At 39.5% G+C, this 22,152-nt stretch overlaps 1 protein-coding gene across 1 annotated transcript in view; it reads right to left on the bottom strand.

The window, feature by feature from the left end:
* The window catches only part of SAMD8 (sterile alpha motif domain containing 8), a 60,410-nt gene that overhangs the window by 4,664 nt on the left and 33,594 nt on the right, over positions 1–22,152 (bottom strand). The window contains exons 3-5 of the mRNA XM_036337188.1: positions 7,989–8,084; positions 5,477–5,594; positions 10–160 (exon numbers count right to left, since the gene is read on the bottom strand). Coding sequence (XP_036193081.1) covers positions 10–160; positions 5,477–5,594; positions 7,989–8,084 — 365 coding nt within the window. The remainder of the gene's footprint in view (positions 1–9; positions 161–5,476; positions 5,595–7,988; positions 8,085–22,152) is intronic.

The raw sequence follows: 22,152 nt of genomic DNA, 5'->3' as shown, positions 1-22,152 counted from the left end.
GATACTTACATTCAGTGACAAAGAAGTTCAGCATAGTTAGGACGACTGTGTGGCCACTGAACATGTAATCTCCACAAGTGTGAACACCTGTTAGGGTCATACCAAAGCCACTCCAAATGGCAAAGGCCCGGCGTAGTTTCTCCCACACACTGCCATATATCTATAAAGAAAGCTATGAATTAGTGCTTTAAATGCTTAAGGAGGTTAAGAGATCTGAACATCCATTCCCATTGAAATTCAAATGCTGCCTGGCTAGGTAACTCAGTTGGTTAGAGCGTGGTCCTCATACACCAAGGTTGCAGGTTTGATCCCCAGTCAGGGCACATACAAGAATCAGCCAATGAATGCCTAAATAAGTGGACAATAAATCGATGTCTCTCTTTCTCCCTCCCTCTTTCTAAAATCAATAAATTAAAAAAAATAAATTCAAATGCTGAATGACTTAGAAATAAGATCTAAGCAAAAGCAACCAGAAGACTCCCAGTCTAATGAACTCCAGTTATCAAGACTGGGTGGTCAAGCTTGGCAGTACTCAGAAATATTTCGGTAATTAAATAAATAAAACCAATATAATTTAAACTTCTCTACTAGGAGTTTCTTTGTTAGAAAAAAGGTGATCAAAATACAAAAGTATTTCTAAGTTTTTAATCCAATAATTAAGTAGTATTTGTTTGGCTCTCCTTGCCAATAAGAAATAGGCTGTAACAAAGACAATGACTACCAATCAATATCCATTCTCCCCTTCTTCACTGTTAACAAAATCTCAAATGTATTTGAAGTGGCAATGAATTCAACCAAAAGAAACATTGTATTTTCCAGCCTCCCTTGCAGCTAGGTGAGGCTATGTGACTAAATGCTGTAAAAAAAAATTATGAAAGTGTAAAAGGTTTCTAGGAAAGCTATTCCCTCTCTGGTTGTCATGTAGCTTTTAGTCAAAGATTAAGAAATATGTTATCACTTATAGTCAAAGATTATAAAGTACTTTAGTCATGGCCTGAAGGCCTGCCTGTAAAACAAGTTCCAGGAAAAAAAAGTTTAAAAGTACACTTTGCTTTAGATAATAGAAAAATATTGCTAATTAAGCACAAAACAATGATAGCTTAAACAATAACAAAGGTCATGAGATGTTTAGTTTCTGCTTTTTGCTTTAAAGATGTCACTGACATGCAATTATGAGATATTTTGCAGAATCTTGGTTCCTTAACCAGATAGATCAACCAATCAGAGTGACAAAGACACCAAACGAGCTGTCAGGAACTGAATTAATCAGACTAAGGAAAACCACAAAAGCTTGCACAAGAACTAACCGATCTGCTTCATCCTCAGACCCTATCTCCCAACCCTCAATCTTTGCCTTTAAAAACCCTTGCTCAAAAGCCATCGGGAGTTTGGGCTTAAAGCAATAGCTTCCCATTCTCCTGGCTTGGCACCATGGCAATAAATAGCTTCAATTTCACCACTGCAAAACTTAGTGTTGAGTGTTTGGCTTTGCTGCGTGTAGAGTGAGTGGTCTGATCCCCTTGTTTGGTAATAAAACATCTTCAGTAGAAATCACAATTTCATTACAAAGCTCATCTGCTGATTATATACTACCCAGCTTTCTCTGCCATAGTTGAGGGCAGGAGAGGAAAAAGAATTTATTAATAGAGAAAATAAAAGAGAAGGTACTAAAGTACACAATTTGGTTCTTCCATGACTTTTTTTTTTTAATATATTTTATTGATTTTTCACAGAGAGGAAGGGAGAGGGATAGAGAGTTAGAAACATCGATGAGAGAGAAACATCGATCAGCTGCCTCCTGCACATCTCCCACTGGGGATGTGCCCGCAACCCAGGTACATGCCCCTGACCGGAATCGAACCTGGGACCCTTCAGTCCGCAGGCCGACGCTCTATTCACTGAGCCAAACCAGTTTCAGCTCTTCCATGACTTCTAATGAGAATAGGTTTAGAGACGTTACTCTCATGAAAGTAAAAAATCAGGCAGTGAAGAACTAGGAAAAAATCTCAGCCATGGACAGGAAACAAGTAATGCCTGTCCAAAAAAAAAAAGGAAAGAAAGAAGTTATTGCTCAATTACTCAAGTCTCCCTATCCTTTCCAATCTCAAATATCAGAAAAATAAAGTTGTAACCACACAATAGAATGAGTACGATGATCTGATGAGACAAGGTGTAAAAATTTGCTTTAGGAATTCCATTGATTAATTTAAAAATAGGCATGTTCTTGGTTCTGTGCCTAAACCTCTTACTTCTGAGAATGAGAGTTTAAGCAATTAATTTATTACAATGAAAATGCCCCAAAGAGTTCACTGTAAGGGATTTGATTGCTAGCTAATATCACCTTAACTTTCTATTTTTAATGGCTGTTGCAAGTAATATAGGTCAATAAGTAGGTTATCTTATAATTCAAAGCAATTAACAGCATTTAGGGCACAATTTGAATAGAAAGCTCCATATATAATTAACTGATCATGAAAAACAGTAATTAGAGACAGTATAAGGGCTGTCCATACTGTAGAGGAATGGGGTTTAATTTATTTTTATAGCATAGTAGAGGCCCAGTGCACAAAATTTGTGCACTGGTAGGGTCCCTAGCGGCTGCCAGCTGCCAGTCGGGTACTTCCCAACCACCTGCTGCACCCCCTGGTGGAACTCCTGGAAGAACTCCGGTCGAGGGGACAATTTGCACACTATGCTTTTATTATATAGGATGTTGCACTCCGATGCACATATATTTAGTGGCTGACTCATAATTAAATCCTTTAGCTACAGGAAATTATTTTTTCAGTATAATAAGTTTTCTTTAAACCTCTTTTAATCAATTAGCATACTATTTGAGGAAACTGTTCTACCCCTACTTCATATCATGTACAGAAATAAGTTCAATAGATTAAAGATTTAAATATAAAACAAGACTATAAAAGTTTCAGATAACATCTTTCATTAATCAGAATGGCAGTGACTCAAAAGATTAACAACAAATGGTGCTGGCACACAGTGGTGGGAAAACTGACATGCATATATTGTTGGTAATAGTGAAAACTTGTTTTCTCTAGCAGACATTTGAACAATACGTCATAATTTTTAATGTGTGTGTTCTCTGATTTTATAATTCCACTTTCAAAAACTTGTCTTAAGGAGATGATTAAATAGTGAAAAAGCATAAATGTACACAGATATTTATCACAGCACTGTTTATAAAGCATAGATTTGGAAACAACCTAAATATGCACCACTTGGGAGATTGGTAAATCATGCAATGGAATACTATGCAGCTAATGAAAAGTTGAAGTACGGCTATTTGTATTTCTTCAGAAAAAAAGTAAACATAGCCGAGGCCGGTTTGGCTCAGTGGATAGAGCGTCAGCCTGCGGACTCAAGGGTCCCAGGTTCGATTCCGGTCAAGGGCATGTACCTGGGTTGCGGGCACATCCCCAGTGGGAGATGTGCAGGAGGCAGCTGATCGATGTTTCTCTCCCATCGATGTTTCTAACTATCTCTTTCCCTTCCTCTCTGCAAAAAATCAATAAAATATATATATATATATATATATATATATATATATATATATATAAAGTAAACATAATATTAAATAAAACATAAGGTAAAAAAACTATGCCTGTAATATAATCCTATCTTTTTTTTAAAAAAGTATCTATCCAGATAAACTTATTTAATGTATAAGCATGCTTACAAATAGCCTATGTGACTACCCACATGACGGTTAATAGTTTATTTATGGTGTAGAGTGAAAGAGAAGAATTGCGCACTTTTACATTTTTAAAAAAATATATTTTATTGATTTTTTACAGAGAGGAAGGGAAAGGGATAGAGAGTTAGAAACATTGATGAGAGAGAAACATTGATCAGCTGCCTCCTGCACACCCCCCACTGGGGATGTGCCCACAACCCAGGTACATGCCCTTGACTGGAATCAAACCTGGGACCCTTCAGTCCGCAGGCCGACGCTCTATCCACTGAGCCAAACCAGTCAGGGCCGCTTATACTTTTTAACTCATACATTTCTATAAAATTTGAATTTTTAAAATAAAGCATTTTATTATTTTTTAAATGTTATTGATTTTAGAGAGGGAAGGAGAGAGAGAAATATTGATTTGTTGTTCCACTTATTTGTGCATTCATTGGTCGATTCTTTTTTATTTTTTTTATTTTTTAAATATATTTTATTGATTTTTTTATAGAGAGGAAGAGAGAGAGATAGAGAGTTAGGAACATCGATGAGAGAGAAACATCGATCAGCTGCCTCCTGCACATCCCCCACTGGGGATGTGCCCGCAACCCAGGTAGATGCCCTTGATCGGGATCGAACCTGGGACCTTTCAGTCCGCAGGCCGACGCTCTATCCACTGAGCCAAACCAGTTAGGGCTCATTGGTTGATTCTTGTATATGTCCTGACTGCAGATGGAACTCACAACCTTGGTGTATTGGGATGACGCTCTAACCAACTGAGCTACCCGGCAAGGGCTAAAATTTGAATTTTTATAATAAACTTATGTAACTCTGTAATTAGAAAATATTACTCTCCCTTTTTTGGGACAAAAACAGCTTTTACCTTAAAAATGAAACATTTCCTTTACACTAACTCCTAACTGTCATATAACCCTTCCTCCTTTCTTACTGGCCAGTCTCCTAATACCTGGAGAAAGTTTGCCACCCTTCAGCTCAGGGCTTTATTTTTAGCTCTTGATCGCCTTTGGCTGCCTTATCTTCCCTTGTTGACATTTCAGCTATTTAGATTGCAGCAGAAGAACTGACATTTAATTCTGTTTAACACTTTACAAACATGAAAATAACAAAGGTGTTAATATATTCATTTGAATATTTTGGAACACAACCAAAGCATGAAGGCTTAGGGTAATAAATTCTTTTGGCCAAACTTAATGAGTCACAATTATATATAAAGTACAGGTGCTTTTCACAATATTTTTATTTTTAAAGCTATTTATTACCCAGGTTTTTTTGTTCCCAACTGCATAATCGCTTCTCTCTCAATTTAATCAGAAAAGATGTCTACAGTTTACCAAAAAAGCTACAAAGTATAAAATAAAAAACAAAAGTATATCCCAGAAAGAGTAAAGTTTATAGCAGTGGATACTATTTTAAATGGAATATAATCAAATTGCAACTTTTAAAAAAGGAGAGATGAGGACAGTGAAGGGGCTAGTCAAGTAATATGAAGAACTAAAGATGCTGAGGATAGTGGGGAAGGGAACATGATTAATCCAAAGAAACTTTCTATAGCTCTACAGAAGATCAATGGATAGAAGTAACAGAGAGGCAGATTCTGGCTTAAAATTTTTACAAAATCATTTCTAGAGGTTTATTACAGATACTGAAAATACTAAAAAGCACATTTTAATAGTAAAAGCAAAGTCTTAGCCCTACTGTATAAATGGTGCCATCAACCCACCAAGAAGAAGAGGAGAAAGAATGATAAAGAAGGTAGCAGGCTACCTTTCCAGTACACTGCAGGTGCTGTCCTGGCACGGAGAGGGAGGTCACAAACATGGTAAAGCAGCGAAGCAAGAATACAGTGCCCATCAGACTACAGAGCCTTCGCAGAAGTATTGACCTGTGGACAGAGCGACCAAAAAGGGAGAAAGATCAGAAGAAAACAAACCAAAATAACCCAGACTTCAAATGTTCCTTTAAAGGGAGAGCAAGCAGGAATACCGCTAGACTCTTGGAAGAAGACAGAAATCTTAGGGACTATCATTGTCCAGTAGAACTTTCTGCAATGATGAAAATGTTCTACAACTGCACTGTCCAACATTTGAAATGTGATTAGTACAAGTGAGGAACTGAATATTAAATTTATTTCATTTTCACTGATGTAAATTCAAATGGTCACGCGTGGCTACCACCTGCCATGTTGGACAGTGCAGACCTAAGAGCATCATTTCATTGATAAGAAAATATGGCTAAGAGAAAGCAAGAGAGTTATATAAAAGAGAAGACTAGTACCTAGCTTGACTCAGCTTGGTGTTAGTCCTATTACTCATATATTGCTCATAAATTATTTACTTAATGAGAGGTAAAGTTGAATACGTGGTTCTAGGGAATTTTTTTGCTCATTAATAGCATTGTAAATTTGTTAATGATAGTAGCTATCTACTAAACATTATCTTCCCTAACTTAAATTTAGCTATTGGCTGACTCAGTGGTTGAGCATTGACCTATGAACCAGGAGGTCACAGTTCAATTCCCCATTGGGACACATGCCTGGGTTGTTGGTTCGGTCCCCTGTGTAGGGTGTGTAGGAGGCAGGCAATCAATAATTCTCTCTCATCATTGATGTTTCTATCTCTCTCTTTCCCTCTCCCATTCCTCTCTGAAATCAATAAAGATATATTTGAAAAAAAATACTGTTTTTTTAAATACTAAGTTTTAAATTATGTCTGTCTCTAACAAAAAATTTAAAGTGCATTGTGACACCACTTGTCTGTTATATTATTGTTTTTAAATGTCTTAAAACCAAATCAGAGTATAAGATACTTAAATTCAGGGACTATGCTGTACATGTTTTCAAAATGCTACCCCCATCCTAAAAAACAAACAAACACTGAACATAAGATTAGGTATGTTTTAAACTTCAGTGTGTACACCTGGGATGGAGCCTAGGATTCTGCATTCTAATAAGAGCTCAGGTGATTCTAGTGAAAGTGGCACAAAGACATTTGAGAAACACTTTTTTGGATTATGAAACATCAAAATTTGCATTTAACTGTCCACTGCTATGCTTTGTTAAATCTACAAAGGCTTCCTATAAAGTAAACTCTTTCTTGTTTTGAAGAGTTGATAAAATTAAAATCTACAGGGTCTTAGAAGACAAAGCTAAATCAGAGAGCAGCAGGGATACACATGTTTTTAAACCACCTCTGGTTTTAAGCAATATTGCTACAAAACAGGAGAAAATGAGGTGCAATATGGCCTAAAAGTGTCACATGAATAGCAATCATCAACCTGTCTTTTCACCTTCAAAGCACTGAAATACTAGTAATCGCTGCTTAGGACCTAATGCCCATCACTGTGCTTTCCCGCAGCATTCCCCGATGAGAAGAAAGGAGCAAACATTCAAGAAAGTGTTGCTATTCCTCTTCAGTGTCCAAAGACAATGAATAAGATATCCACAACTTCACTATGCCTTATTTTTTACTTAAATCAAGTAATTTCCCCTCATAAGGTAGGATAGGAGCCTCCCTTTATCCTTCTCTTCTTTTTCTAATGAGGAAAAAAAAATTCGCTTTATATTTCTTGGTGAAAATGCCAAAGAAGCACTTTCCCTATTCAGCAATTTCCTCTACCATCTAAAGTACACCACACTGACTAGGCATGCACGGTATGTGCAAAATAATCTCTCTCTTTTTTAAAAAAATATATTTTATTGATTTTTTTACAGAGAGGAAGGAAGAGGGATAGAGAGTTAGAAATACTGATCAGCTGCCTCCTGCACACCCCCTACTGGGGATGTGCCTGCAACCAAGGTATATGCCCTTGACCGGAATCGAACCTGAGACCCTTCAGTCTGCAGGCCAACGCTCTATCCACTGAGCCAAACCGGTTATGGCAAAATAATCTCTTTTTTCATAGGCCTCCTCCAAACAGAGAACCATTTCTTCCACTCAAACTCCTTAGAGGAGTTTCTATCCTTCTACAGAAAGTGACATTTTTTATTTGTTTCCAAAGAAAGATAATGGCTAGATTGTCAATGGTTGGCCCATGTCTGAACATCACTATTTCTGTTCTTTCCCTATAAAATACATTCAGAATATTACTAAATGTGTAGGTATTACCTCTGCTGACTCCTTTGTTGATCAAAACCAAAACATTTTCCTATGTCAATAACTATAATGTCACAATGTCTAGAGAAGGAAATTAATAAGGAAACTGCAAAGGGAGAAACTGGTTTGATGACTTTTACACAAGACAGTCAGAACACGTTCAGTGTTTTAATGAAGTGAAGTACCTGTGTTTGTGAAGAAGAAGAACCAGGATCCAAATATAGCACAGAATCATGCCACATACTTCTGTCATGGCAAAGGCCCATGGGATTCTGGGAACGCTAGAACAGAAAAAGTTAATTTTGGGCTTAAGTATATGCTCATAAATGACACCACTATTTTCAATATGATACTGTTCTAATAATGACCTTAAAATTGCTTTCTATAACTTTTATCTCTTTCAGGAGATGATATTTGGAGAACCTGGGTGGGGAAACTATTTCATAAAGTACCCCACTTACCAGAATCTCTTTGTTGTCTGTGATTCCAGGCATGTTTCTCTGTTAAGAAGTAACAACCCTGCGCTAGCTGGTTTGGCTCAGTGGATAGAGTGCTGGCCTGCGGACTGGAGGGTCCCAGGTCAGGGGCACATGCCTGGGTTACAGGCTCAATCCCCAGTAGGGGGCGTGCAATAATTCTATCTCATCATTTATGTTTTTATCCCTCTCTCCCTCTCCTTTCCTCTCTGAAATACACACACACACACACACACACACACACACACACACACACACACACACACACGAGGCCCAATACACGAAATTCGTGCAAGGGGCTCAGCCCTTGCAGCCCCAGATGGTTGTTCTGCTGTTCAGCCTAATTAGTATATTAGTTCTTTATCATATAGAATGGATAGATAGATAGATATAGATACAAATATAGATATAGATATATAGATATGAAGTAACAACCCTAACAACCCTTGCCCTGGCCTGTGTGGCTCAGTTGGTTGGAGCACTGTCCCAGACACCAAAAAGTCATGGGTTCAATTCCTGGCCAGGGCACATCCCTATGTTGCAGGTTCAGTTCCCAGTTGGGGTGGATATAAGCAATAACCAATCAATGTTTCTCTCTCACATCGATGTTTTCCTCTCTCTTCAAATCAATAAACATCCTCAGGTAAGGATTTTAAAAAAGAAGCAGCAACAAATCTTTCCTCCCTCCTTATAGCATCGTAGACCTGGATATAGGGCTGCCCACAAAAGACAATGGGATATAGGCTCACTCTTTGCATGATGGTCTCATTTTAGAATCCAGACAAGCAGGGCTTGTCCTTGACTCCTCTTTTTTTAGTATACAGTAGTCCCCCTTAATGGTGGAGTATATATTCTAAGACTTCCAGTGGATAGTACCAAATTCTATATATGGTATGATAAAGTTTAACTTATAAATTAGACACAGTAAGAGATTAACAATAATAACTAATAATAAAATAGAACAGTTATAATAATATACTCTAATTACAGTTATGTGAATGTGGCGCCTCTCTTTCTCTCCTCCCCTCTCTCTCTCTCTCTCTCTCTCATGCAGTATCTTATAATACTGTACTCTACCTTCTTCTTGTGATGATGGGAGATGATAAAATGCCTACATGATGAAGTGAGGTAAATGAGACATTATTAAATAAGGGTTACTTGAACTCAAGCATTGTGATACCATGACAGTCAATCATATAACCCAGACGGCTACTAAATGACTAATGGGCAGGTAGCATATACAGTGTGGATACACTGGACAAAGATGATTCATGTCCAGGATGGAATGGAGCAGGCGAGTGAGAGATTTCATCACACTACTCAGAATGGCGCACAATTTAAAACACATGAATTATTTCTGGAATTCCACTTACTAAATTCAGATCACAGTTGACCACGGGTAACAAACTGTGGAAAGCGAACCTTGGAAAAGAGGGGACTGCTATATTTGGTTTATTATTGGGGCAGTAAGTAGAGTTTTTGTTTTATTTTACTCCTTTATATCCCCCTGTTCCCCTTTGTTTTATATTTCCTTTTTTGAAACTATATTTTTATTGATTTTGGAGAGGAAGGGAGAGGGAGATAGAAATATCAATGATGTGAGAGAATCACTGATCAGCTGCCTCCTACACCCCCCACACTGGGGATCAAGCCTGTAACCCAGGCATGTGCCCTGACTGTGAATCGAACCCTGATCTCCTGGTTCATAGGTCGATGCTTGACCACCAAGCCACAGCAGCTGGGCTTTTTAAAAAAAATTTTTTTTAAATCCTCACTCAAGGACATGGTTCTTCATTGATTTTAGAGGAAGAGGAAGGGAGAGGGAGTGAGAAACAGCAACTGGTTGCCTCCCATACACACTGCGACTGGGGATTAAACCACAACCTTGGGTATGTGCCTTGATCAGGAATTGAACCTGAAACCTTTTTGGTGTATGGGATAACACTCCAACCAACTGAGCCCTGTACTGACTAGGGTTTGTACAACTTCTTATACTACTCTGTAGCTAATAACTCTTTTTTTAATTATTGATTTGAGAGAGAGAGAGAGAGAGAGAGAGAGAGAGAGAGAGAGAGAGATTTGTTGTTCCATGAATTCCATGAATTCTTTAGTTGCTTCTTGTATGTGCCCTGACTGGGGATGGAACCCACAACCTCAGTGTATCGGGATGATGCTCTAACCAACGGAGCTCCCTGGCCAGGGCCTAGTAACTCTTTTTCTCTTGCGTTCCTATCATGAATTCATCTCCAATCTATTCTATCAATTTTAATTTTTCCTTGCAGGGGGAAGGGGACAGGGGATCTCTCCTAGAGCTCTTCTCCGTCTTGTTCCATTCTAGAATGGTTGCCATTTTCTAGTCCTCCTGCATAGCTATTTGTTGGAATAAAACTTAACCCTCATCTTGGGAATTCCTCTTTCCTAAGATGGATTCTCTGTAGATCACATGTCCTCTTCCTCCCCAGTTCACTTAGTTTTGATGGTGTGTATCCTCCAGCTGTTTTCCGAAAAAGTGGGGCTAGAGGATAAACTTGTTTTAGTGTTAGATTTATTTGAGGTTTAACTTACAAACTGAAAAACTTGCCCTTTTCAGCTCTACAGTTCAGTGAGTTCTGACACACATTCAGTCGTATAACCACCACCACAATAAAGGTATAGAACATTTTCATCAGTCCAAAAGTTCCCTGTGTCCCTTTGTAGTCACTCCCCTCACTCATTTCCAGCCCTTGGACCACTGATCTGATTTCTGTCCCTTACAGATTTGCTTTTTCCAGAATGGCATATAAAGGCACTCACAGTATTTATCCAGATAGCTTTTATATCTGGCTGTTTTCACTCAGCATAATACATTTCAGTCACCCATGTTACTGTATTTATAATTCTTTATCCATTCTTTATCTACAATTCCTTTATCACTATAGTGGTTGATGGAAATTTTGGGCTATTTTCACTTTTGGGTGATTATGAACAAAGACCACATACAGGTATTTGCATGGACATGTTTTCATTTCTCTTGGGTAAATACGTAGGGTTGAAACTGTTATGTTAAGTGTACGTTTAACTTCTTAAGAAACTATCAAACTGTTTTCAAAGCAGTTGCATCATTTTGCATTTCTACCAGCAATGTATGACAGTATCAGTTGCTTTGAATTCTCACTAGGCCTTTTTATCAATTTTTTTCATTTTAGCAATTCTAGTAGGTGTGGGGTTGGAGAGTAAATATATTGAGACTTGCAAATTTAAAAATATCCTTGGGTCTAGACTTATATCTAATTGGTAGTTTGCCTGGACCAAGAATTCTAGGTTAGACATTATTTTCTCTCAGAATGTTAAAGGCATTGTTCCATTGTCTTCTAGTTTCTACTGTTGCTAAGAAGTTTGATGCTATTTGGATTTCCAATCTTTGCATGTGACCTGTTTTGTCTCTCTTTTTTAAAAAAAAATTTTTTTTATTGATTTTTCACAGAGAGGAAGGGAGAGGGATAGTTAGAAACATCGGTGAGAGAGAAGCATCGATCAGCTGCCTCCTGCACACCCCCAAATGGGGATGTGCCTGCAACCAAGGTACATGCCCTTAGCTGGAATAGAAATTGGGACCCTTCAGTCCGCAGGCCGACGCTCTATCCACTGAGCCAAACCAGTTAGGGCTTAAGAAGGTTTTTAGGATCTTCTGCTATATTCAGTATTTTGAAATTTTTCATTTCTTATATTGGGTGCTCAGTGGGCCTTTTCACTCTAGAAAGTCATGTTCTTTGGCTCTGGGAAATTTCCTTGTATTATATCTTAGATAATATCTTCCCCTTCATTTTCTTCATGTATTCTTTATAAGAAACCCCACTTGTTCACTGTGGGGCCACCTGGATTGATCTTACTTTTTTTCTTCTGCTAAAAAAAAATTTTTTTTTTGTTAATCCTCACTTGATGACATTTTTTTCCCCATTGATTTTTTTTTTTTTTTAGAGAGAGTGGAAGGGAGTGGGAAAGAGAGAAAGAGAGAGAGAAGCATCAGTGTGAGAGAGATACATCAATTGGTTGCCTCTCGCACGTGCCTTGATCAGAGCTGGGGATTGAACCTGCAACACAGGTATGTGCCCTTCGGGAATCAAACCCAAGACCTTCGGTGCGTGGGCTAACACTCTAACCACTGAACACCACCAGCCAGGGCTCTGCTACTTTTCATCTCTGTTCTACATGCTGGGTAATTTCATCAAATCTATGTTCCAATTATCTTGCTAGATTTTAAATTTCTTTTTTTTTTTTAATCCTCACCCAAGGATACTTTTTCCATTGATTTTGCTCTAACCACTCAGCCAAACCAGCTAGGGCTACTTCCATTTTTTATTTTCCAAAAACTTTTATTTTTAAATATATTTTTATCAATTCCAGAGATGAAGGAAGAAGAGAGAGAGAAATATCAATGATGAGAAAGAATCATTGACCAGCTGCTTCCTGCATGCCCCTTACTGGGGATCGAGCCCATAACCTGGGCATGTGCCCTTGACAGGAATCAAACCTGGGACCCTTCAATCCGTAGGCCAACGCTCTATCCACTGAGCCAAACCGGCTAGGGCTTTCCAAAAACTTTTAATCTGAATTTTCCTTTTTTAATAGGCTACTGTTATTATCTCATAGAATGCGACATCTCTTGTCTGTGAGAACAGTATTGTTTTGAAGTGTTCTTCTTTCCCTATTTGTGTTCCCAGTTTGCTTTTTCTGTTTGCATTGGTCTCTTTTCCTCAAATACTTAGTGATCCTTTACTGACCATTTATATTTGATAGTGAAGTACTAAAAAACAACAACAAAATCCTGACGCTCTGTGTGCATGGACAGAGCTTGTCAAGCTGTCGATTGCACTGTAGAGTAATTGAGCAGAGGTCTGGTAAATGAGATAGGGCCATCTTCCTACCACCGTTTCTACAGTTTTCTCTCGTGTAGGTTTTCCAAGGAGAGGACTGTTCTCCTGCTTGGAGGACTGGGACTCAGTGGGAGTGGAGATGGGAAATAAGTCTGGCTACTTGGGGAAGGGAGTTAGAAGCCTCAGTGATCAGTATGTAAATTTCCAGTTAACTCTCTTGAAAACATACCGAAAAACATGCACCTTTGTTCTCATGTGGGCCTGGTGTCTCCAAGTCCAGAGTCCCTCACATTCAACTACTCTGGAGAATATACTACCTGTCTTCTATTGGAGTAGAGCAGGTCTAAAAATTTCTTAAATTGGTTTTTAACGAAATCTCCCATATTTAGCTCCTATTGATATCTGGTCTTGAGATATGTTTGGTGCCTCCTATTTTGAGTTTTTCTAGAGCTCTATAGTACAAATAAATTCACCTTTTGGGCACTGCTAGTCCTACTCCCAATCTCACAACAGGCACTTAAGTTTCCACTTTCCAATTTTTCATTATTATCACTATTTTTGCCTTCATGGGATTAAAGGCACCTCCTTCCCTTTTACTGTAATTTTAGTGGAGTGTTGTGAGAAAACTGTCAACTATGTACTCAATATCTCATACTCATAATACAAAGCTTTCTAAAATGCATTACACATGTATATGCCTTTTTCCTGGATAGAATTTAATTTTCTTTGGTAATTCAGTCATCACTGTGAGCACTAATTATTACCTTGAACACAATAGAACACAATAATAATTTTAAGGACTACTGAGAAATAAAAGGCAGTTAAGCCCCAGATTGATGTGTTTTTTCCATTATTTACTTTTTCTTTTGATAGTGCTTCTGTGTCCTCCCTTGCTGTTATGGTTATCATCTAGCCCCTCTCATTGTTTTAAGTGGGTCTGTCGCTAGAAGCATCCCTATCTCCTTCTAATTTTGTTTACGTTGTGCTGAAGCTCCTGGAATTGTGTCAAATAAGCTTCAGAAGCAGATTCTGAAACAAAGATCTGTGTGAAAGTGATTAGGAGTGTTCCCAAGGGAAAACCATAGCGGTGGGGAAATGAGATCAGGAAGGCAAGGAAGCAAGGCGAGTATGAGACATCAAGCACAATCTCAGGTGGAACTCAGGCAAACATAACTTTGGCTCAGTCCTGTAGGGCATTTGGTGTAGGCCCAACCTAAAAGTTGTCTCAATCAGGCCAAAGACAAATGAAATATTGATACCCTACTTCACCAGTCATTGGTTAAGGGCTGCTGTGGGAGAGATGTACATTTCCAAGCATGTCTGGCTCTCTTTTAAAGCAGGCAAAGTGTGCTCCAGCAGTCCAAGAGCAGCTCTCCAACAAAGACACATTTGCTGGATGTTGGGAATACCAGTGAGCAAGAAAATGGAAACCAGATCTGAGGAAGAACACTGACAGCACCTGCTACCATTCTCCTATGAATAAAGTTTAGATACTTAAGAGCATGGAGCTTTGTAGTGAATGACACTATTGAGTTAGGCAAAATTTGGTTTCAAATCCCCATTGTGACTTGCAAATATGTTCATACAAAACTTTGTACACTAATGTTTACAGCAGCATTAATAGTAGGCAAAAATTGGATACATAACTCAAACATTCATCAACTGATGAATGGATAAACATATGGTAGTATATCCATACAATGTTATATTATTCTGTAATAAAAAGAAATAAAATACTGACACATACTATTATGTGGATGAATCTTAAAAAACTGTACACTTTAAAGTCTTCATTACTCTTCCAGACTATTTTCTCCCAGTATGCCTTGTTATAGTCATCTATAGACCTACAGCATCCATTATATCATTTCTTGAAGATTACAGTTTTTGCTTCACTGTCATTTTCTCCCAAACTGCACCTGTTATAATTTGTGTTCTTCTCACTTCTTTTTTAACTTCTCCTCTTCTGACCTTGTCTTTTACTCTACTTCGGAGACCCACACCAAGGGTTATAACATGGATCTTATTATTACCAAGATTATTTTTTATAATCTTAACTTCAAGAATCCTATACTAACCAACACCTCTTATCTTTCCAGCTTATTCCTTCAGACTACAGCTTCAATAACTCTGAGATCTAAAGTCCATTGATCTTATAACATTTTCACTGTCCTTCATCTACCTCATATCCTCACATCCCTCCTTACCACCTGAGTCCATGGACAGTCATTATAATCACTCCCTTCCCTTTTTTCCTTCATTGTACTTACTGCCTAACAAAATTTCAACCCTGCTTAAATCCAATTCCACCTATTCCATGCCTGTATCTGTGGTAAAACACACAATGCCAACACAGCTATTAACTGAAAAGAGGCCTTTAGTGCTGCTATTATATCACACAAATCTATTCACTCTCCTAGATGACTATTTTACACATCATCCTTTCTCCTCAAACCACCAACCTCCTCTCCATCCCAACTCTCATCCCAAAACAAAAACAATCAAATAATGGAACATTAGGAAAATAAACAGCAACCTTCTTCCTGTTTCATTCTTTTCTACGTTCCCCTCTATTATGGATGAACAGTCCATGTGCCTACCACCAGCCTCTCCTATTCACTGGATCCCATCCCTTTTCAAGGACATGACTCCAAAAATCGTACCCTCTCTTTCCTCCAGCATCACCCCCCACCCTGAAATTGGGTAATTCCTGTAATATAGCCCATCCAAAACGAAACCCTGGTGACTCCATATTTTTTTCTCTTTTCCTCAAACTACAGCTTCATTTCTCTGTTACCCTTAAAAGAAAACTTATGAGACTTGATTATTTCCAATTTCTTCCTTCTCATTCTCTTCCTCTACATTTCTTTGCCCCAATTTTTTTTTACTTTGAAAAATTCTGATCAGACCAAAAGAGAAGTTGAAAGAATAGTTTATATTTTCACTTAAATCTATCAATTGTTTATAATAATTAACATTTTCCATATTTGCTCTATTCATTCTTTCTCTAAACACCTATACACATACACTCTTTGGAGGAGATGGAACTCCCCCCAAAATAAGTTGCAGACATTATGACACTTCTCCCCTAAATACTTTAACATGTATCTCCTAAAAACAAGGATATCCTTTTCATAGCCCAATACACTACACCCACGAAACTGTAACACTGATTTAGTGCTATACTACATTATTTAATATGAAGTTCATATTCAAGTTTTCCTAATTAACCCAAAATGCTCTTTATAGCAGTATTTTTTTTTCTTGACATAGGATCTAATTTAAAAGTTCATTCATTGCTCTTGGTTTGTCTCTTCAATTTCCCTTACAATTCCCACTGTCTGGCTTTAGTCTGCCACAATACTGACATTTTTGGAGAGTCTAAGCCAACTAGTTGTCTTATAGAGTGTTACATGTTCTGGATTTGTCTGATAATTTTCTCAGGATTAGATTTAGGATACACATTTTTGGGAAAAATTGTCACATAAGTGATTTGTGAACATCATATCCAATGCATATAGTATCAATTTGTCCCATTGTGAAGAGCACTTTGATGACTTGGTTAAAATGACACATACCAAGATCTTGCCATTGTAAAGGTATCTTATTACTATTGTAATTAAATAATATGTGAGATGATACTTTCAGATCATGTCACTATCCTGCTCCCCAATGGCATTTTACTTAATGGATTTTAGCATCCACTAATTTTAGCATCCACTTGCCTGAATAAATGGATGTTGCAAAATAGGCCATCTACATTTATTTGCTGGTATTATTCTTTAAGAACGTTCCCTTGCACCCTACCATTTTTTGCTTGTTTTATTTATCACTATAGATTCATAGATTCTTTTTCTTAATATAGGGGTTGGCAAAAGTAAGTTTACAGTTGTGAGTACATGAAAGTTTATTCTTATATTATTTATTAATTGTTGTATTACAACTGTAAGCCTACTTTTCCACACTCCTGGATATTATAATTCATTACCATCACTATTCTTTTTGATGTTCCAATTGTCCTAATTTGGTCAGTGGGAGCCCCTGCACACCAGCTCTTATGTTCTTTTGACATGTTTCCAGTGGTTTTGTACAGTTCCTTGCTTTATGGCACAAGATCTACTTCAGGCTCATTTTTCACTTTCCTTGCCCCAGACTTAACATCGGCCATTTCTCTAAGGAATCTTGGTCTGGGGTTCCATTTAGGAGGGACTGGTAGTTAGAAACCATGATCTGAATACTGCTACTGAGTTTTTCCTGTAAATCTTTCATATTAGTTCACAGAAATCTTCCTCATTTTTTATTAGTTAATTATTTATAAATATATATACATATGTATTTTAAATATATTGTTATTGATTTCAGAGACAAAGGGAGAGAGAGAGAGAGAGATCAATGATGAGAGAGAATCCTTGATCAGCTGCCTTCTGCATGTCCCCTCTGGGGATTGAACCTGAAACCTGGGCATGTGCCCTGACCGGGAATCAAACTGTGACCTCCTGGTTCTTAGGTTGATGCTCAACCACTGAGCCACACTGGCCAGGCCCCTCATTCTTTTTCATGATTAAATAGTACTCTACTGTGTAGATGTACCATTCAAGTAGTTTTTCATGGATAAGCATTTAGATTATTTCCAATAGATATGTAATTATTAGAAATAATGCCACAATGAATAACTTTGTGCATATGTTGTTTCATATTTGTAGAGACATACTTTTATATAAATTCCAGCAAGTCTCACATTCTTTCTTGATTCCATTAAAATCAGGCTTTTGCCCTTATTAGCTTTTGTCAAGGTAATTGATGACCAACATGTTGCTAAATCCAACGATCAATTACCCTCATCTTACTTGGCCCCTCAGCAGCACTTAACATAGCTAATTATTAATCATTCTTGCCTTCTCAAACTGTTGTTGTTTTTTTAACTTGGCTTCCAGGATACATAACTCTCTCTCTGCCCTGACATTCTCAATCTTCTTTGCCAGTTACTTCTCTTACCTCTAAATGTTATAATGTTCTTTGGCCCAGTTTTCAATTTTATTTTCCCTCTCACTCCCTAGGAGATCTTATCTAAGCATCATAGCTTTACCTATGCTGGTAACTCTCCGAGTCAGCCTAGATCTCTCTGTATTCTAACTCATCTTTCCATCTCTTAGTTGATTTGGTATAAAAGATAGCTCAAACTTGACATGTCTAAAATCAGACCCTAAATCTTCTCTCCAAGTCAGCTCCTACAGTCTTCCCATTTCTGTAAAGGGCAACTCCATCCTTCCAGATGCTCAAGTCAAAAATCTTGGGATAATTCTTTTTGTTTGTTTGTTTGTTTTTGTTAATCCTCACCTGAGGATATCTTTCCATTGATTTTTAGAGAGAATGAAAGGGAGGGTGGGAGACAGAGAGAGAGACACATTGATTGGTTACCTCCCACATAGGCCCCGACCAGGGCTAGGGATTATTGAGCCTGCAACTGAGTTACATGTCCTTGACCGGAATCAAACCCGGAGCCCTTCAGTCCACAGGCTGATACTCTATCCACTGAGCCAAACCAGCTAGGGCTTCTCTCTTTCACTCATACTTTACATGAAATTCATCAGCAAATCTTGTTGGCAATACCTTCTATATATTAGTATCCTACCTAATAAAAGAGTAATATGCAAATTAACCATCACTTTGTGATAAAAATGGTGGTGCCCGTAGCCAATAAGGAGGGAATATGTAAATTGATGTGGCAAAGATGGCAGCGCTGGCTGGAGCCACGGAGCTGGCCGAAGCGGGTGGGAGGTGGAAGCTTGGCTTCCTTGGTCACCCCAGCTGGCTCCGTGGCCGCTGCCCAGACAAAGCCATAGTGGCAGGGCCGAGGCGATTAGGGGTGATCAGGCCAGGAGGGGAGGGCAGTTGGGGGTGATCAGGTCAGCGGTGGGGGAAGTTGGGGACGAGCAGGCCGGCGGGGGGGGGGGGGGGGGGAGTTGGGGGTGAGCCAGCCAGCAGCGAGGGGGCAGTTGGGACAATCAAGCCGGCAAGGGTGTCAGTTGGGGCCAAGCAGGTTGGTGGGGGTGGGGGCGGCTGGGGGCGAGCAGGCCAACAGTGGGGGGCAGTTGGGCGTGATCAGGCCAGTGGGAGGGGCAGTTTGGGGCAAGCATGCCAGTGGGAGGGGGGGGACAGTTGGGGGCAATCAGGCTGGCAGGGGTATCAGCTGGGGCCAAGCAGGCCGGTGGGGGAGAGTGGGGGGCGAGCAGGCCAGCATGGGGGGCAGTTGGGGGGCAGTAGGCGGTGAGCAGGCAGGCAGGGGGGGCAGTTGGGGGCAATCAGTCCAGCAAGGGGGGGGTCAGTTGCAGGTGAGAAGGCCAGTGGGGGGCAACTGGGGGCAAGCAGGCTGGCAGGCAGAGTGGTTAGGGGCGATCAGGCAGGCAGGCAAGTGGTTAGGAGCCAGGGGTCCCAGATTGCGAGAGGGGATGTCCGACTGCCAGACATCCGGCAGTTGGGATTGGGCCTAAACCAGCAGTTGGACATCCCCCGAGGGGTCCCAGATTAGAGAGGGTACAGGTTGGGCTGAGGGACCCCCCCCCCCCGTGCACAAATTTCATGCACCGGGCCACTAGTTTTGTGTGTGTGTGTGTGTGTGTGTGTGTGTGTGTGTGTGTATATATATATATATATATATATATAGAGAGAGAGAGAGAGAGAGAGAGAGAGAGAGAGAGAGAGAGAGATTGACTCTTTCACACCATCTCTACCACAACTATCCTCTCCAATCCACCTCATCTTTACCTAGATGAATTCAGTAATTTACCTAATCCCTGCTTTCTTACTCCCAGTCCCCCAGGCTATTCTTAATAAACAACTAGAAGGACTTTTTAAAATGGAAGTTAGTTCACTCTAAATACTTCTAAATACTTCCCAAAGGCTTCCCTTTCACTCAAAATGAAAGCTAAAGCTCTTACAATTGGTCCCTACACAATCTGGATTCCTGTCTCCTCTTAGACCTCATCTGCAATTGTTCTCCCAATCTCTCACTTGCTGTTCTTTACACATGCTAAAGCATACTACCAATTTCAGATTTCTGCACGTTGCTGTTTCCTCTGCTTACAGTACTCATTCCCAGATAGCCACATGCTTTCTCCCTTATTTTCTTGGGGGGCCTTCCTTTTCAACTGGGAAAACTGTGTAGAATAGGGGAAGAGATACAGGGATCTAACAAGCGTCTTGAACAGCTTCCACTTAATTCTTATTTTAGTATCTACCACCCTTTCACCTCCAATATCCAGAGCTTTGAGAAATCTGAAACATAGACTGGGTTGGTTCTTAGTTAGTTTGTTTTTTTAAAAATATATTTTATTGATTTTTTACAGAGAGGAAGGGAGAGGGATAGAGAGTTAGAAATATCGATGAGAGAGAAACATCGATCAGCTGCCTCCTGCACACTCCCCACTGGGTATGTGCCCGCAACCAAGGTACATGCCCTTGACCGGAATCAAACCTGGGACCCTTGAGTCTGCAGGCCGACGCTCTATCCACTGAGCCAAACCGGTCAGGGCGGTTCTTAGTTTTCTTGACTACTTGTTTCAGAATGAGGTTATTTTAGATTTGCTAGTTGCCACTCATCTGCTTTTCAAACTTCCAAAAATGTATGGCTGTCTTCTCCTCTCTTATCTGACCCATTCTTATGGTGTACAACTTAAAGCAAACAAACATTAAAAACCTCTATATTATGCTTTTAGTAGGGGTTAGAGAGGGGACTGAATATGGATATATATGTCATCCTGCCATCAAAGTGGACATTTTAATCCATTTGACTAAAAAACATGAATTATTAGGCATCTTCAAAAGTGTAAACATTTTATAAAAATAAACAAGAAAGCACTACAAACTTAAAATACTTTTTTAAAAATCACAAATATAGCCCTGGCTGGTGTTACTTGGTTGGGCATTGTCCTGTGCACCAAAAGATTGCCAGTTCAATTCCCAATCGGGGCACGTGCCTGGGTTATGGGCTCAATCCCCAGTAGGGGGCACGCAAAAGGAAGCTAATCAATGTGTTGCTCTCACATTGATGTTTCTCTCTCCACCCGCCCCCCCCCCCCGCCCCATCTCTCCTTCTGCCATCCTCTCTCTAAAAATTAATTTTAAAATCTTTAAAAGCAAGAAAAATAAAAGTGTCGATGTGTGGACCCCCTTAGTTTAAGAATAAAAATCACAAATATAAAAACCAACAGTTTTGAGGTTTGTTCTAGTGTTATTTTTCATACACACACACACATATATATATACTAGTAGCCCGGTGCACAAAATTCATACACTGGGGGGGGGGAGGGGCGCTATCCCTCAGCCCGGCCTGCATCTTGTCCAATCTGGGACCACTCAGGGGATGTCCGACTGCCCATAGGGATCATGCCTAAACCGGCAGTCGGACATCCCTCTCTCAATCTGGGACCGCTGGCTCCTAACCACTCACCTGCCTGCCTGCCTGATCTCCCCTAACCACTCTGCCTGTCAGCCTGCTCACCCCCAACAGCCACCCCCCTGCCAGCCAGATCACCCCCAACTTCCCCCCCTGCCAGCCTGCTCGCCCCCAATTGCCCGCCCCCGTCGGCCTGATTGCTCCCAACTGGCCCTCCCTGCTGGCCTGCTCACCCCCAATTGCCCTCCCCTCCTGGCCTGATTGCCCCTAACTGCCTCTGCCTCAGCCCTGCCACCATGGCTTTGTCCGGAAGGTCTCCTGGTCTAATTAGCATATTACCCTTTTATTAGTAATATGCTAATATTACTAATACTTTTATTCATTTGGAATTTCATAAAAACAACAGAATACTATCAATGAATCAGTATGCACTATTTGTGATAATCCTGATTTATTTGGTGATACAGGAGACCTCTCCATATTTTTGGAAAAGCAGAACCCTGATCATCATTAAAAAAAAAAAGTAACCAAATTTCATTTATTACAAACTTCTGGGAAACCCCTTTAAAATCTGAAGTGCCCAGGGAGCTATAATATAGTTACAGAAAAATAAATTAAATAGTGG

This window comes from Myotis myotis, unplaced genomic scaffold (genome assembly GCF_014108235.1).
Source record: "Myotis myotis isolate mMyoMyo1 unplaced genomic scaffold, mMyoMyo1.p scaffold_m19_p_15, whole genome shotgun sequence".
NCBI classification, from domain to species: domain Eukaryota; kingdom Metazoa; phylum Chordata; class Mammalia; order Chiroptera; family Vespertilionidae; genus Myotis; species Myotis myotis.
The sequence above is the reverse complement of the archived record's forward strand: the minus strand, read 5'-3'. Positions and strand labels throughout refer to the sequence as shown.